At 37.1% G+C, this 14,941-nt stretch overlaps 1 protein-coding gene across 2 annotated transcripts in view; it reads right to left on the bottom strand.

The window, feature by feature from the left end:
• Positions 1-14,941, bottom strand: part of adcy2a (adenylate cyclase 2a) — a 91,396-nt gene that overhangs the window by 51,496 nt on the left and 24,959 nt on the right. For both annotated transcript variants that reach the window (XM_057835050.1, XM_057835051.1), the window contains exon 3: positions 1,542-1,703. In XM_057835050.1, coding sequence (XP_057691033.1) covers positions 1,542-1,703 — 162 coding nt within the window. The remainder of the gene's footprint in view (positions 1-1,541; positions 1,704-14,941) is intronic.

Genomic DNA, 14,941 nt, shown 5'->3' with positions numbered 1-14,941 from the left:
CATGTTGACATGGAATTTAAATTCTGTCTGCCTATAATTTCACTGCACGTACTGTGCACACGCATGAGGTGTCATTAGAATAATCATCTGTTTTAATTTGATGGACACCATTGGTTCATTGATATAAAATTACTAGGGCTGTCAAACGATTAAAATTTTTAATCGAGTTAATTACAGCTTAAAAATTAATTAATCGTAATTAATCGCAATTAATCGCAATTCAAACCATCTATAAAATATGCCATATTTTTCTGTAAATTATATATATATTCTGTAAAATAAATTGTTGGAATGGAAAGATAAGACACAAGATGGATATATACATTCAACATACGGTACATAAGGACTAGTGGGTATTTCACTCTACTGTCATTTAAATCTGTCTTTGCTGTCCTCACTCCGAAGCGTCTACTTTTTCCAAAGCTAGACAGTTAGTGAACGACGCCTTAATAATCAGACTTCTTCCTTTTTCATCTGATTTATTAATAAAATGGTCTCAAACCATTGCCCTCTTTAGACCGTCGTAAAACTACAAAAAAAGTACACAAGCATTGCATTAGCAACAACGTTAGCTTAGCACGCTATACAGGTTCACTAAACATAAAAAAAAGCGTCTCATACAAAAAATATAACATTTCGCTAACTAACATAATATGTACATTCTTTACAACAACCATACTTACGGACAAATCTTGTCCAAGGATCATATAAGCACAACATTACAACATAGGCGTCAGCCCGAGACGTCGTGCAGCCATACTGAACTGGCAAGAAAACAATAAACCATGTCGCAAAGCGACCACAAGAGTTCGCTGTTAGACAGCACAAAAAGCCTTGCTGTAAAACTTACCAAAAGGCAGAATACTGTCTGAGCGGGACATGTGCGTTAATTGCGTCAAATATTTTAACGTGATTAATTCAAAAAATTAATTACCGCCCGTTAACGCGATAATTTTGACAGCCCTAAAAATGACATATGGCTGTGGCTTTATATGTCAAAACAATATGTTCAGCCAGTGATTACATACCGGGCAGTTGAATATTAAATGGGCGGAAAAGGTCTACTGTAGTTTTCGGACTAAAAAGCGCATTTAAAATCCTTAATTACTCCCAAAAATTGACAGTGTGCCTTATACAGTAATCCCATGTATTTCATGTATGAATTATAGTTGTGCATAACACTAGAACGTATTTTGTTGGATCATAGCTGTACTCTCCTGCTCCACTAAACATCTAAAGACACACTTTCATCAAACCCATGAATAAAACAATTACACAAATAAATACAATTAAAAAAAATTACATGTTCAAAGCTAAAGAACAAATGACAAATGGAGTGCATTGCATTGGGGTAGTAATGCACTTTATAATCAGATGTGCTTTTTGTATGAAAATAAACTCGCTCATTGATGGTGCGCTTTATAATCTGGTGCATTTCGTAATCCGAAAAACATGGCGAATAAAGGTTCATCTATTCTAACTTCAGTGGGAACAGACAACAGTATCGCAGCACACCTGCCGCTTGAAGACTGTAAGCCTACCTGCCACACTACAGGTTCCATGTGATCTGCTGTATTGGACAAGCAGACACTCAACACAGCAGTGTGTGATGCAGAAGTGAGAACACTGGCGATGATGGCGTCCCGCATGGAGAATGGCAGCATCGTATAAACCACAAACACAATGAACAAAAAGAAGGACACCTGTGGAGAAAGATATGAGTTTTACTTTTATATTTATCAGTGAACATGCAAAGACAAAGTGTTGACTAAAAAAAAACCCATATTAGATAAACCTTGAGCAAAACCATTTCAATGTGCTCAAAGCAATTAAAGACATTTCAAGAGAATCATTGGGGAAACGTTGTTATCACAGCACAAAAAATACACACATTTATAACACTTACGATTTCAGAGTTAATGTGGTGAGATGATGGAGGAAAAAAGCAGAAGTATAAGGCAAAAAAACAATTATGTACTTTGTATTTCAAATGAATATGAGCAACTTTTGTAGAATCATACCTGTCAACCCGAGGCCGTTGGCAATCTTAGAAATAGTGACGTATGCTCTTACATATTGGTAACTAAGCTTACAACGTTTTATATAGCATGCAATACGAAACAAAAATAAAACTCAATTTTTAAAATATATGAATTCATTGTTAATATTGTCACATATAACCTGGTTCAATCAAAGAACAATCGACATCTTCTGCTACATCTTGATTAACAGTGACTTTTGTTATAATTGTACAGTATGTAGCACTTTTGGCAATTTCTATCATGTCTTTTGATTGCTACACTTCATAGCACTTCAGCTCGCAATTCAGTTTGACTTGAAGGTAGTTCATTAGTGTGTCCAATTATAAATTAAAAAAGTCAATTGATAAAATTAACTTACCAATGCAATCTTTGAGTCAGGGAACATTTATTTAATTAATTCTGAGAGGTGATCAGCAATAGTTGTTGGCAAATTGTGTTCGGTAACAAATTGGCAGAATAAAACTCCGCTTTCGTCACTTTTCATTCTGCAGACTTCATCTTTATGACCGGTGTTGTTAATCTTACTTTTAAAAAGTAATTAATTAGTTACAAATTACTTCTCCCAAAAAGTAATTGAGTTGGTAACTCAGTTAACTGAATGTAAGGGTAATTAGTTATTTGGCAAAGTACCTGTTGTTACCTTTCATGTTTTTTTTTTTTTTTCTCCATTTAAAAAAATAAAAATAAAAAAAACAAAAAACATAGTAACCTTTGCTATGTTTGGAAGTCATTTAATGTTGTGAATCAACTGTTAAAGATGTTAAAATTGCTCCCTTTTTTGCATTAGTCCCCTTCTTTCTACTTTTGACACGTGGACGTTTAAAACTGTCTCATCATTTACAGGGTGACCCAAAAAAAAGTTTACACTGCCATAATACAACTTAAATGCCATGTTTATTCATCTTAGAATTAGAACTGCATCACAAAAGATACATTATTGTAAAGAACATGTACAGTACACTCTATTTTTCAATGTGTCCTCCCTTAAGTGTCACAACAGCCTCCAGGCGCCTGCGGAACGCTTGACAAGTCTTCTTTATGTAGGATGCTGTCATCTTTTCCCAAGATCTAACAATGGACCTCTCCAAGGCTGCCACAGAAGTTTGTGGCTTCTTACAGGCACTGTCCTCCACAGTTGCCCATATGCTATAATCCAGGGGATTGAGATCTGGACTCTGGGGTGGCCACATATCACCTTGTCAATCAACTTTTTGGTCCGCACAGATCGTCACTTCCGGACCCAGGTTTTCGTGAGGCTGTTCCAGTATCTTTCAGCTTCTTTTTAACTTTGTAGACTGCACATCTGGATATTCTCAGATTTGCTGCAATCTCAGTAGGTGTCAGACCGGCACGCAGCAATTCAGGTACAGCTAAAGTTTTCTTCATTTTCAGCAGAAGCACAGGAATTGTAGAGACGAGAGATTACCAGCTGCATTGAGTGACCTTAATGTATCACTTAACCATGACAACCTATTTAGATATGTTTCAATGGCTTTTAAACAAGCAGTCAACTGAGTGTAAACTTTTTTTTGGGTCACCCTGTAAAGATAGATTCAAGTCAAGATTTTGCCGATTTAGGAGTATTTTACATAAAAAGTTACTTAGGTTTGCTTGGAAGGTTCACTACAACAGAGCCTTTCTGAGAAGTCTGCTGCTTTAAAATGGCGGCTGTTTACCAATGCCGCCGAGTCTGTCATTTTGCATGTAGTTCTATATGCATGTGATATCTAGGTGTAGATTGTAGGCTGTCGGCTACAGTCAGGAAATATTGGCGGCACCTAGCCTAGCATCGCGTTTGCTACAGCGTTACAACGAACATCCTCTCCGTGTCTCTGACTTTTCTCGCGTCATTCAACCAACGTGGTAACACATAGTAACGCACGTTGTCTCAGTGCCAAAACAGCGACAAAATCCGAACAGAGAAAAAAAAAAACGTAATACACGAAAAACGAAGAGATTTTGAACGTATGGCGTACACATAAAAAACAGTGCTCACTTGTACAAATTGCGCCGAAACCATACAACTTTACAGGTATGTATGCAAAATATCAATACTACAGCGACCTATGCAGATTTAATATGTCCACAATAGTCTGACTAAACAATGTCAATAGGTAATTTTCCTTCCTTCCTTCCTTCCTTTATTCTGTCTGTCCATCCATCCGTCCCCTCTTCTTTCTTTCTTTCTTCCTTTTTTAATTTTTACATAATGACTATACAGTGCTGTACAGAAAAAGGTGTTTCAAGACATCTTTTATTTGTTTATTTCTTTTTAATTATTATGACACTTGTTGAACTACTATGGAAGAAGATTAGGGCCACTGAAGGGGAAAAAAGCCGGCCAAGAGTTTGACTTTATTCTCAGAATTCTCATTTTAAAGTCAAAATTCTGACATTATTCACATAATACTGAAAAGTCAGAATTCTGACTTTAAAGTCAGATTTTAAAAAAAATCAGAATTCTGACTTTAAAGTGAGAATTCTGAGAAGGCAAGGCATGGCAAATTTATTTGTATAGAGCAATTCAACACAAGGGAATCCAAAGTGCTTTACATCACATGAAAATTCACACGCAGAGATAAAAGGATTCATAAAAATCACATTAAATCAAAAGAAAGTTAAAACAAAGACAATTGAAACATTAAATAAAATTATACATAAAATGAATAAAAAGCAAATAGCCTGAAATCTGAAATATATAGAGAGTTATGGATGTGCTGGGATAAACAAAAGCGTTTTTAGCCCTGATTTAAAGGAGCTAACAGTTTGAGCACACTTCAGACTTTTAGGTAACTTGTTTCAGAGGTGAGGAGCATAATAACTAAATGCTGCCTCGCCATGCTTGGTTCTTTTTCTTGCAGCATACAGAAGACCGGTTCCAGTCGAATGTCAGGATTCTGACTTTAAAATGAGAATTCAGAGAATAAAGCTGGAATTCTGTCTTTTAAAGTGAGAATTCTGACTTTATTCTTAGAATCTTGGCTGTTTTTTTTCTTTCTTCACTAGCCCTAATCCTCTTCGTAACTACGTGTTGTGAATAAAGAAGACGATTTTAACATAATTATGATCCGACAATTGTCTCCCTTTTGTTAAATGATGTCTTTCCATTGAAGGTTCTTGTCACTGCTGTTTGAATTTTTTAAATGGTGTGTAAGATTTGAAGAAAATGATTGGAATTTTCAAAACATCTTTTACACGTACTGTATAAAGAATTTATTACTCCAAGTTGAACTCATGCATGCTACTGTCAAGGCATGTATTTATTAAGTACTTATTCCACAACAGCAATAATACGGTCAGTTCTAACAGCAACATCATTTAGCATTACTGAAAGTCTCGACATTTCCCCCCTCTTTAGCTCCCTGCAGCATCAGAGGAATACCACTCCATCATCAATGCCTCATATTACATGTTGTGGTTTGCCTTGAGGTGTTTCACAAGGTTTGTTGTGTCGGCACAACTCCTTATGCTTTTCCACAAACATCAAAAATCACATTTGGGCTGTTCAGAGTTGACATTGCACACAATTCATTTTTGGACTCTTCCTAAATGCAATGTCTACTGTTCTCAATTTGATTGGATGTCACTCATGATTTTGTGTTTTTGGATGTTGCCCTGGAATAATAATGAAAAAGATATGAATAAATACAGAATACCGTATTTTTCGGACTATATGTCGCACCTCAGTATAAGTTGCACCAGCCCAAAACTGCGCAATGAAGAGGAAAAAAAAAACATAAGTCGCACTGGAGGATACGTCGCATTTTTGGGGGAAATTTACTTGATAAAATCCAACACATAGAACACATATGTCATCTTGAAAGGCAATTTAAGATAAAAATACAATAGAGAACAACATGCTAAATAAGTTTACAGTATGATAATGTTACTTGATGCATGAACAACAAAATGCGAACGTAACATAGCTATTAAGAGTTATTCAGATAACTATGGCATAAAAAACATGCCAACCAAACCATCAGTGTCACTCCAAAACACCAAAATAACATGTGAAATGATATAAACTTGTGTTAATAATTTCACACATAAATCGCTCCAGAGTATAAGTTGCACCCCGAGCCAAACTGAAAAAAAAACTGCGACTTATTGTCCGAAAAATACGGTACATACTGTAAATACTAGGGTTGTTCCGATCATGTTTTTTTGCTTCCGATCCGATCCCGATCGTGATAGTTTGAGTATCTGCCGATCCCGATATTTCCCGATCCGATTGCTTTTTTTTTTTTGCTCCCGATTCAATTCCAATCATTCCCGATAATTTTTCCCGATCATATACATTTTGGCAATGCATTAAGAAAAAAATGAATAAAACATGGACGAATATATACATTCAATATACAGTACATAAGTACTGTATTTGCTTATTATGACAATAAATCCTCAAGATGGCATTTACATTATTAACATTCTTTCTGTGAGAGGGATCCACGGATAGAAAGACTTGCAATTCTTAAAGGACAAATGTGACTTTGTATATTGTGACTAAATATTGCCATCTAGTGGATTTTTATGAGCTTTCAGTAAATGATAATTCAGACATTTAACTTCTGGCCAAATGCATGATGGGAAGTGCAACCATGACTGTGCGTAATGGTACCGATTGATATATCTTCGCAGCGTCGGGAAATAAAATAGGGTGTTAAGAAAAAGATCAAATTCTACCTTTCTTCCCCACATTGCTTCCCACGATATTTCTGATTGTTGAGAGAGGGATTGTAAGGCTTTAGCCAGTTAAAAAAAGGCTTCAAAGGCTGCCACAATTCGCTCTACTCATTTTACGTTGCCTTTTAGTTCTATGTATATGTAGTACGGGGCCACTATAGATTGAACGCGACAATGCGCGAGTGGGTAGTGCAGCGCATGCGCTATTTGCGTTAAATATTTTAATATTATTACCCCCGTTGACGCGATAAATTTGACAGCTCCACTTTAAGCCAAAACTAAAGACTCTGGATGAGTGTAAGACATTTTGTCTGTAATGTTGAATACAATTAAAAAACGATTTAATTAAAAAAATATATTAAAAAAGGCATGTCCGATATTTTTTTGCCGATTCCGATACTTTAAAAAATGACGTGATCGGACCCTCGTAGAGTCAGACTGAGTGACTGACGGAAGTTACTGGACTTATAAATTAAACAAAACAATTGCACAAAAGCAACTCCCACTAACCACTTATCATTTGGACAAGAGCGCAATAATTCAGCAACTTTGTATTAACGCCGATGGTATACTCTACATTGCCACTCCAATGACTGAAATATTGAACATATTGATATTAATGATCAAGATCTGGGATCCAGAGTATCAATAATTCAACATGGATTCATAAGGTGATATAGAGTATAGACCGCTGAAAAGGCTATGGCTAAAAATGAATGCAAAGGTTTGGACAACATACTGTATGGATGAGGCAAGAATTTCCAAAAGAGTTCACAACATAAAATAACATTCTTCCACTAAATCATTGGCAATAAACATTTTGTCATAAACAGCTCTTATTAAGACAGTGATCATGTTCTAGTGCTGTGTACAAGTTGACCCATATTAATAATAGTGTCTCTGATGTCTTATCTAACCTCCCTTGACTGCAGATGAAGCAAAGGGGACAGTCAACGCTTTTACCCCGAACCTGGCAGCTCTAATGTAGCACGGGGAGTGTTTCGCGATTTTACATCGCTGTGACTTAGAACCCACACACATTGGCCTACTCTTTAATACTCTCTCTTGGTGCACAGTTGAAGCAGCTCATCTGCTGGCATGTGTGTTGCAAAAGAGGTCAATGTTCTTTCGGGCAGTAGCGAAGTGCCAGTTAACCTATCTCTGGTTAGGGGCAACCGAATTGATGGAGTTACAAAAATTAATGGAGATGAACTGAAAATGAAAATAATATCATGTCACCTTACTAACCCATCTAGAAATGTAAACATCCATATTCTGTTAATTGTCCTCATTTGGGCCAAGGGTGACCTTGAGACTTCCATGCTTGGCCGTTTTTTTTTTTTTTTTTTTTTTTTGCGAGAGTAAAAAATATATATACGGTGGGGCAAACAAGTATTTAGTCAACCACCAATTGTGCAAGTTCTCCTACTTTGAAAAGATTAGAGAGGCCTGTAATTGTCAACATGGGTAAACCTCAACCATTATTTGTCTGTAAAAAAAAAACAAATCCAATTACAGTAGAAACATTGAATATTACAGGGTACTTTTTGAGAAATAAACATTCCAGACTAAGCTAATTATGCTGTGAGTCAGTTGGCATTGCTCAAAGATGACCATTCTTATACATAGGTTGTGCTTTAAATTAATTTATTCATACAGTATACTGTGGATCATGCAGTTGTTCACATATCTCCTATATCTTACTTTACGATGGCTTTTGAGGCTCTTATACAGTGGGGCAAATAAGTATTTAGTCAACCACTAATTGTTTAAGTTCTCCCACTTGAAAATATTACAGATTCCTGTAATAGTCAACATGGGTAAACCTCAACCATGAGAGACAGAATGTGAAAACCCCCCCCCCAGAAAATCACATTGTTTTTTTAAAAGAATTTATTTCCAAATTAGAGTGGAAAATAAGTATTTGGTCACCTACAAACAAGCAAGACACTGGCTGTCAAAGAGGTCTAACTTCTTCTAACGAGGTCTAACGAGGCTCCACTCGTTACCTGTATTAATGGCACCTGTTTTAACTCATTATCGGTATAAAAGAAAGCTGTCCACAATCTCAGTCAGTCACACTCCAAGCCTCACTACGACCAAGACCAAAGAACTATTGAAGGACACCAGAGACAAAATTGCTGACCTGCACCAGGCTGGGAAGACTGAATCTGCAATAGGTAAAACGCTTGGTGTAATGAAATCAACTGTGGGAGCATAAATGGAAGATATACAAGACCACTGATAATCTCCCTCGATCGGGGGCTCCATGCAAGATCTCACCCCGTGGCGTCAAAATGATAACAAGAACGGTGAGCAAAAATCCGAGAACCACACGGGGGGACCTAGTGAATGACCTACAGAGAGCTGGTACCACAGTAACAAAGGCTACTATCAGTAATACAATGCGCTGCCAGGGACTCAAATCCTGCACTGCCAGACATGTCCCCCTGCTGAAGCCAGTACACGTTCAGGCCCGTCTGCGGTTTGCTAGAGAGCATTTGGATGATCCAGAAGAGGACTGGGAGAATGTGTTATGGTCAGATGAAACCAAAATAGAAGTTTTTGGTAGAAACACAGGTTCTCGTGTTTGGAGGAGAAAGAATACTGAATTGCATCGGAAGAACACCATACCCACTGTGAAGCATGGGGGTGGAAACATCATGCTTTGGGGCTGTTTTTCTGCAAAGGGACCAGGACGACTGATCTTTGTAAAGGAAAGAATGAATGGGGCCATGTATTGAGAGACTTCGAGTGAAAATCTCCTTCGATCAGCAAGGGCATTGAAGATGAGACGTGGCTGGGTCTTTTAGCATGACAATGATCCCAAACACACAGCCAGGGCAACAAAGGAGTGGCTTTGTAAGAAGCATTTCAGGGTCCTGGAGTGGCTTAGCCAGTCACCAGCAGTGTTGGGCACGTTACTTTAAAAAAGTAATTAGTTACATTACTCACTACTTCTTCCAAAAAGTAACTGAGTTAGTAACTGAATTACTCTATAGTAAAAGTAACTAGTTACCAGGGAAAGTAACTATTTCCGTTACTTTAAAAAGAACTTGTTGTATGTCAAAGAATTTAAAATTTTCTGAGCAGTATTCGAGTCAGTGGAATAGAGAAGAACAGACAGGTAGTTAACTTGTTAAGTGCTTCAGCAGATTTGAATTGCTTACCACAGATGTAGACAAAAGGTTTGCCCCGGGACATAAATTACACATTACATGCAGGTCCTTTAATTTCGACAAATTTGAAATAGTGTCTATATCTCCACCTCTTATAGGAAAATTTTTCTTCTGAATGCTCTGCCATCCCGACCCTGTGCATCTGTTTTGCGTGTGTGTGTTTGCCGAACGCGCTGTTCCGGTTTGCTTGTGAAATCACACATGACTCTAACCCTCAGCCAATCACAATCACTTCCATCGCATCTCTAGAGGGGCTACATTCAGGTAGGCTCGTTTCCCGACAATTCACGTCACCTTCAAAGCGTCTGCCGTCCTCAAGATGGGAGCAGAATTATTTCTGGCTGACAGTGGGAGATGGGAACGAGGCTAGCATCAGGTGTAGCAAACATAGAAACGTTACCAAACTTTGGACAGCATTGTCTGATTGAATGAGCAGGGATAAACAGCTTGGAGTCAGAAGTACGTGCGCTATTCTCGAACCTGAACGCACCCCAAGTCTTGGATGACAAATCAACAGAGCAGAGAGTCAACTCGACACGGCTGGTAGTTTCTTCAGTTTATTCAGAGTAAGTAACGCACCGCTTTTGACCGTCAGTAACGGTAATGGCGCTGTAACGGCGGAAAAAGTAATTAGTTAGATTACCCCGTTACTGAAAAAATAACGCCGTTACGTAACAGCGTTATTTATAACGGCGTTACTCCCAACACTGGTCACCAGATCCCAACCCCATAGAAAATCTGTGAAGGGAGTTGAAAGTCCGTGTTGCTCAATGACAGCCCCAAAACATCACTGCTCTAGAGGAGATCTGCGTGGAGGAATGGGCCAAAATACCAGCAACAGTGTGTGAAAAGCTTGTAAGAGTTACAGAAAACGTTTGGCCTCCGTTATTGCCAACAAAGGGTACATATCAAAGCATTTAGATGTACTTTTGTTATTGACCAAATACTTATTTTCCACCATGATTTGCAAATAAATTCTTTTAAAATCAAACAATGTGATTTTCTGGTTTTTTTTTTTTTTTCCACATTCTGTCTCTCATGGTTGAGGTTTATCCATGTTGACAATTACAGGCCTCTCTAATATTTTCAAGTGGGAGAACTTAAACAATTAGTGGTTGACTAAATACTTATTTGCCCCAATGTATATGAGCTTCAAAAGCCATCGTAAAGTAAGATATAGGAGATATCAGAAGAACTGCATGATCCACAGTATACTGGATGAATAAATTCATTTAAAGCACAACCTATGTATAAGAATGCTCATCTTTGAGCAATGCCAACTGGCTCACAGCATAATTAGCATAGTGTGGAATGTTTATTTTTAAAAAAGTACCCTCTAATATTCAATGTTTCTACTGTAATTGGATTTTTTTAAAAAAGACATATAACAGGTAGCCGGTTTAAAGATATCTGCCAATGCCGTACAGTGGCTTGATGTGGTAATGAAATTCGGAGAATCCTTCTTTGGTGTGGTAGCATATAAGGAGCTTCTCACTGACAATTATGTCGTTAAGGCATTTTCAAGATCAAGGAAATTGCGCTACTTTCACCCTTCCAGCAAATCCTCCATAATGCCACAGCGGCTTCATAAAGCAAATTATGGAGATGGAGTGTCTGATTACATGAAGCTTTTAGTCGACAATCTGTATGGGATCCACTTAAAGACTTGATTTATAGCATAAGCATGTGTGATGTTCACCAATCTGTTATTTCTCCTCTCTCCAAAAGTACATTTACTGCATAAAAGACATGATACTAAACATGCACATTGTTAAGGTGGTTAGTTTGCACCTTCTCAAATCAATCTGGTCAGTATTGCTAAATAATTTGAATGCAGCACTTTCAAGGCAGTTAAGCAGTCTCACATACACTCCCACTTTCACTAGAGAGGCGACCGTGTGCTGTGCAAACGAGCTTGGCACAAAATATCCAGAGAAAAACGATCTTCTTCATAGTCGCATATTTCACTTTATATCCCTGTGTTGCATCAGCCCCTTTCTTTTCTTTTCTTTTAAACTTCACCGTTTGCACAGAACATATTTCAGTTTGAAACTGAGAGCTTTCAAAGTGCCTGTAGTGCTCAATCTCTTAAAGTCTGTGAGTTGAGTCATCCGTGTTGATGCCGTGTTTTGTCATTAAATTCAAAACCCAATAAGACATACTAGTTTGTATTACAAGTCTAACAGCACACCAATGATCCTTTGCTTTTTTTTTTTGTTTGCCTTGAATACATATTACATCACAGTGACAATAACGACATTTGTGAAATATTAGATTGATTGGAGGGGTTGATGTGTTACGGCTGTTAGCAATTATAACTTCACTTCTTGTAATTATATTTGAGGTACTGTATCAGGTACCACTGCATATTTGTCCCCTCCAATGACGTTCAGAGTATGACTGAACGTATATGGACAGACGTAAGTCCAAACAAATGAATGATTAATTATATGGATGAGGACTTAGAAAGCACAAACATATTTCTCAGCCATTGTCAACCTCCACTACTGGACTCACTTCTACACCAGAGTACCGGTACACAGTGCACTGTGTATTCTAACCATCCAGACTCCAACCGAACTAATTAAATTCAAAAGACTTGTCGCCCTACTCTCTGTTTTGTGAAACTTCTCTCAAACAATTATAAACAAATGAATTAACTGATGTTGTCGTTTTCTACAATTTTATGAATATTCAAGGGTAAAATCAATGGACAATAATGTTTATAACAGTGGTGGATTAAGTAAAAGTAAAGTATAATTACAGATACAGAGGGAAAAAATGAGTAAAATTATCTAAGAAAAAGTTTACTCAAGTAAAAGTACAAAAGTACTTGCTTTAGAATTTACTTTAGAAGTAAAAAATCAAAGTACTTTCTCCCGATGCAAAAATGTGGTATATGAGATCTGAGCCAATATGCAAAGAAAGAACCAGAAAATTCATTGACTGCTCAATTTTATTTAAAACTGTGCAAAATGGAAAACACCACGCAACAAAATTGACTGCACTGTAAACAGAAGCTTAACTAGCTCAAAATTTAGCTTTATGGCAGATTCCAAGCAATTATCATGTGCATACTAGAGCATGAATCGGGAGTGGATTTTCACTCCTGTTCCTTCCCGCTCCCAGAGAAAAACTCCCAATCCTCAGTGGTGGATGGCGTACTCATTTTTATAACGTTATAAGATAACGGTGCAATAAATTACTTAAGTAAAAGTACAAGTATCGAAGAAAAATGTACTCAAGTAAAAATACAAAGGACTTGCTTTAAAATTTACTTTACAAGTACGAAGTAAAATTTTCACACATACATACAGAGATCTGAGTCAATATTCAAAGAAAGAACCAGAAAATTAAATGACTGCTCAGTTTTATTTAAAACTGCACTGTAAACAGAAATTAAGATCAAAAATTCCAAAACTTAGTTTAAAACCAGATTACAAGCAACTATCAGGTGCATAACACCGCCTACTGTACAAGAGGGTGGTGTTTTTTTATTGGTTAATTCATTCACTCCCAGCCATTTTAACCAGAGCAATCCCCTTCGCTCCCGTTTTACTGGATTTTGACTGAATTTGCAAGGCTCACAGAATTCTGTTCTATTGCTACAGTATATAAACACGGAACCAACCTAAAGGAAGATTAGACTCTATTCTTTCAGCGGAAAAAAAGTTCATATCTTTTTCCATTCTTTAGAAATCAGCATTAGAAAATAGCTTAGTTTGAGCAATTTTCCAATTTCTGATGAAAAAACTGAGTAATTGAGCTTTTTGTGAAAGCATACATTTCAAACATAACTTTGACTTATACACAGCTATTTTTTGCTTTTGTGACATCCCAAACATCTGAATAATGTTTTTGTTCTACAAAATAAGATAAACAACAAGACAAATAGAGCTTTTGATAGCAAAGTAACAATTTATTTACACATAACTAAACTATTGAACTGTTGAGCTATTTGCGCACATAACAACGGGGAAGGCTCTCGGCTGCTTCCGTGGCTAATCTGATGAGTCCGGATCAAGATCGTTCTCACTTTTTTCATCATCTTCATCGTTGGTTTCAACCTCGGGCTAAGGAGTAACACAACGTGAGCTCCGCAGAACGTGTGGAACCTGACGCTGTTGCGGACGTCACCGTCTGTCTCATCAAGATAGATTTTTTTGAATCCTTCTTTGATGACGGTTTCGTTTTCTTTTCAGTGTCGTTTTGCTTTTCTTCCCCCGATCATTCTACACATTTTTCTCAAATTCTCACGCGTCTTCACAAGTTCCCTCCAACTTCTGTTTCCCGACTATTATTCTTCACTTCCTTTCTTGGCCCGAGATGACGAGATGAATTCTTACAAAATGCGCTACTGACCTCCAGTGGCCAATTTATTGCTTTAAAATGGGTTTTGAGCTTTGTACATTATATTTCAGATAGATCGGAACCTATAAATGCCTCTTGTCAAAAAAAAAAAAAAAAAAACCCGCAAACGTTTTTGGGACACTGAATCAATTAAAAATAGAACGTACTTGTAGGTTTTTGGGAGCAAATGAGTTAGTATCTTCTTCACCTGCCAATCTTGCTTGTGCTCGTGTTGCTGCCTTCAGTGCTTGGTTATGGTATAGTTGCATGGGGCTTATCAATTGTGCCTGAGGCATGAAAATAAAACTATCAATTCACAATGAGAAAAAAAGAAAATAAACAAAAGTAACGTGTGACGAAAGTGATGATTTGAAAAGCAGTGGCGTAAAGAGAACAGATACCTGATGTAAAATGAAGAGAAGTAAAAAGTAACACTTCATATTTGTACTCAAGTAAAGTACAGACGCACAAAAGTGTACTTAAGTCGAGTAACTAAGTACTTTTAATTTCTTACATTCCACCACTGTCGATCCCAATATTAATAGGTTGAGTCAAAAATGTAAATGCCATCCCGTCCCACTCCTGTAGAATGACTTTCAAATTTGTCCCGCACCCAGATTTTTTAAAAACACCTCTAAATCGGTCATTTGGAAAGTCAATTGATTGTTTTTTTTTTTTTTTTTTTAG

Source organism: Corythoichthys intestinalis, chromosome 4 (assembly GCF_030265065.1).
Source record: "Corythoichthys intestinalis isolate RoL2023-P3 chromosome 4, ASM3026506v1, whole genome shotgun sequence".
NCBI lineage: Eukaryota > Metazoa > Chordata > Actinopteri > Syngnathiformes > Syngnathidae > Corythoichthys > Corythoichthys intestinalis.
The sequence above is the reverse complement of the archived record's forward strand: the minus strand, read 5'-3'. Positions and strand labels throughout refer to the sequence as shown.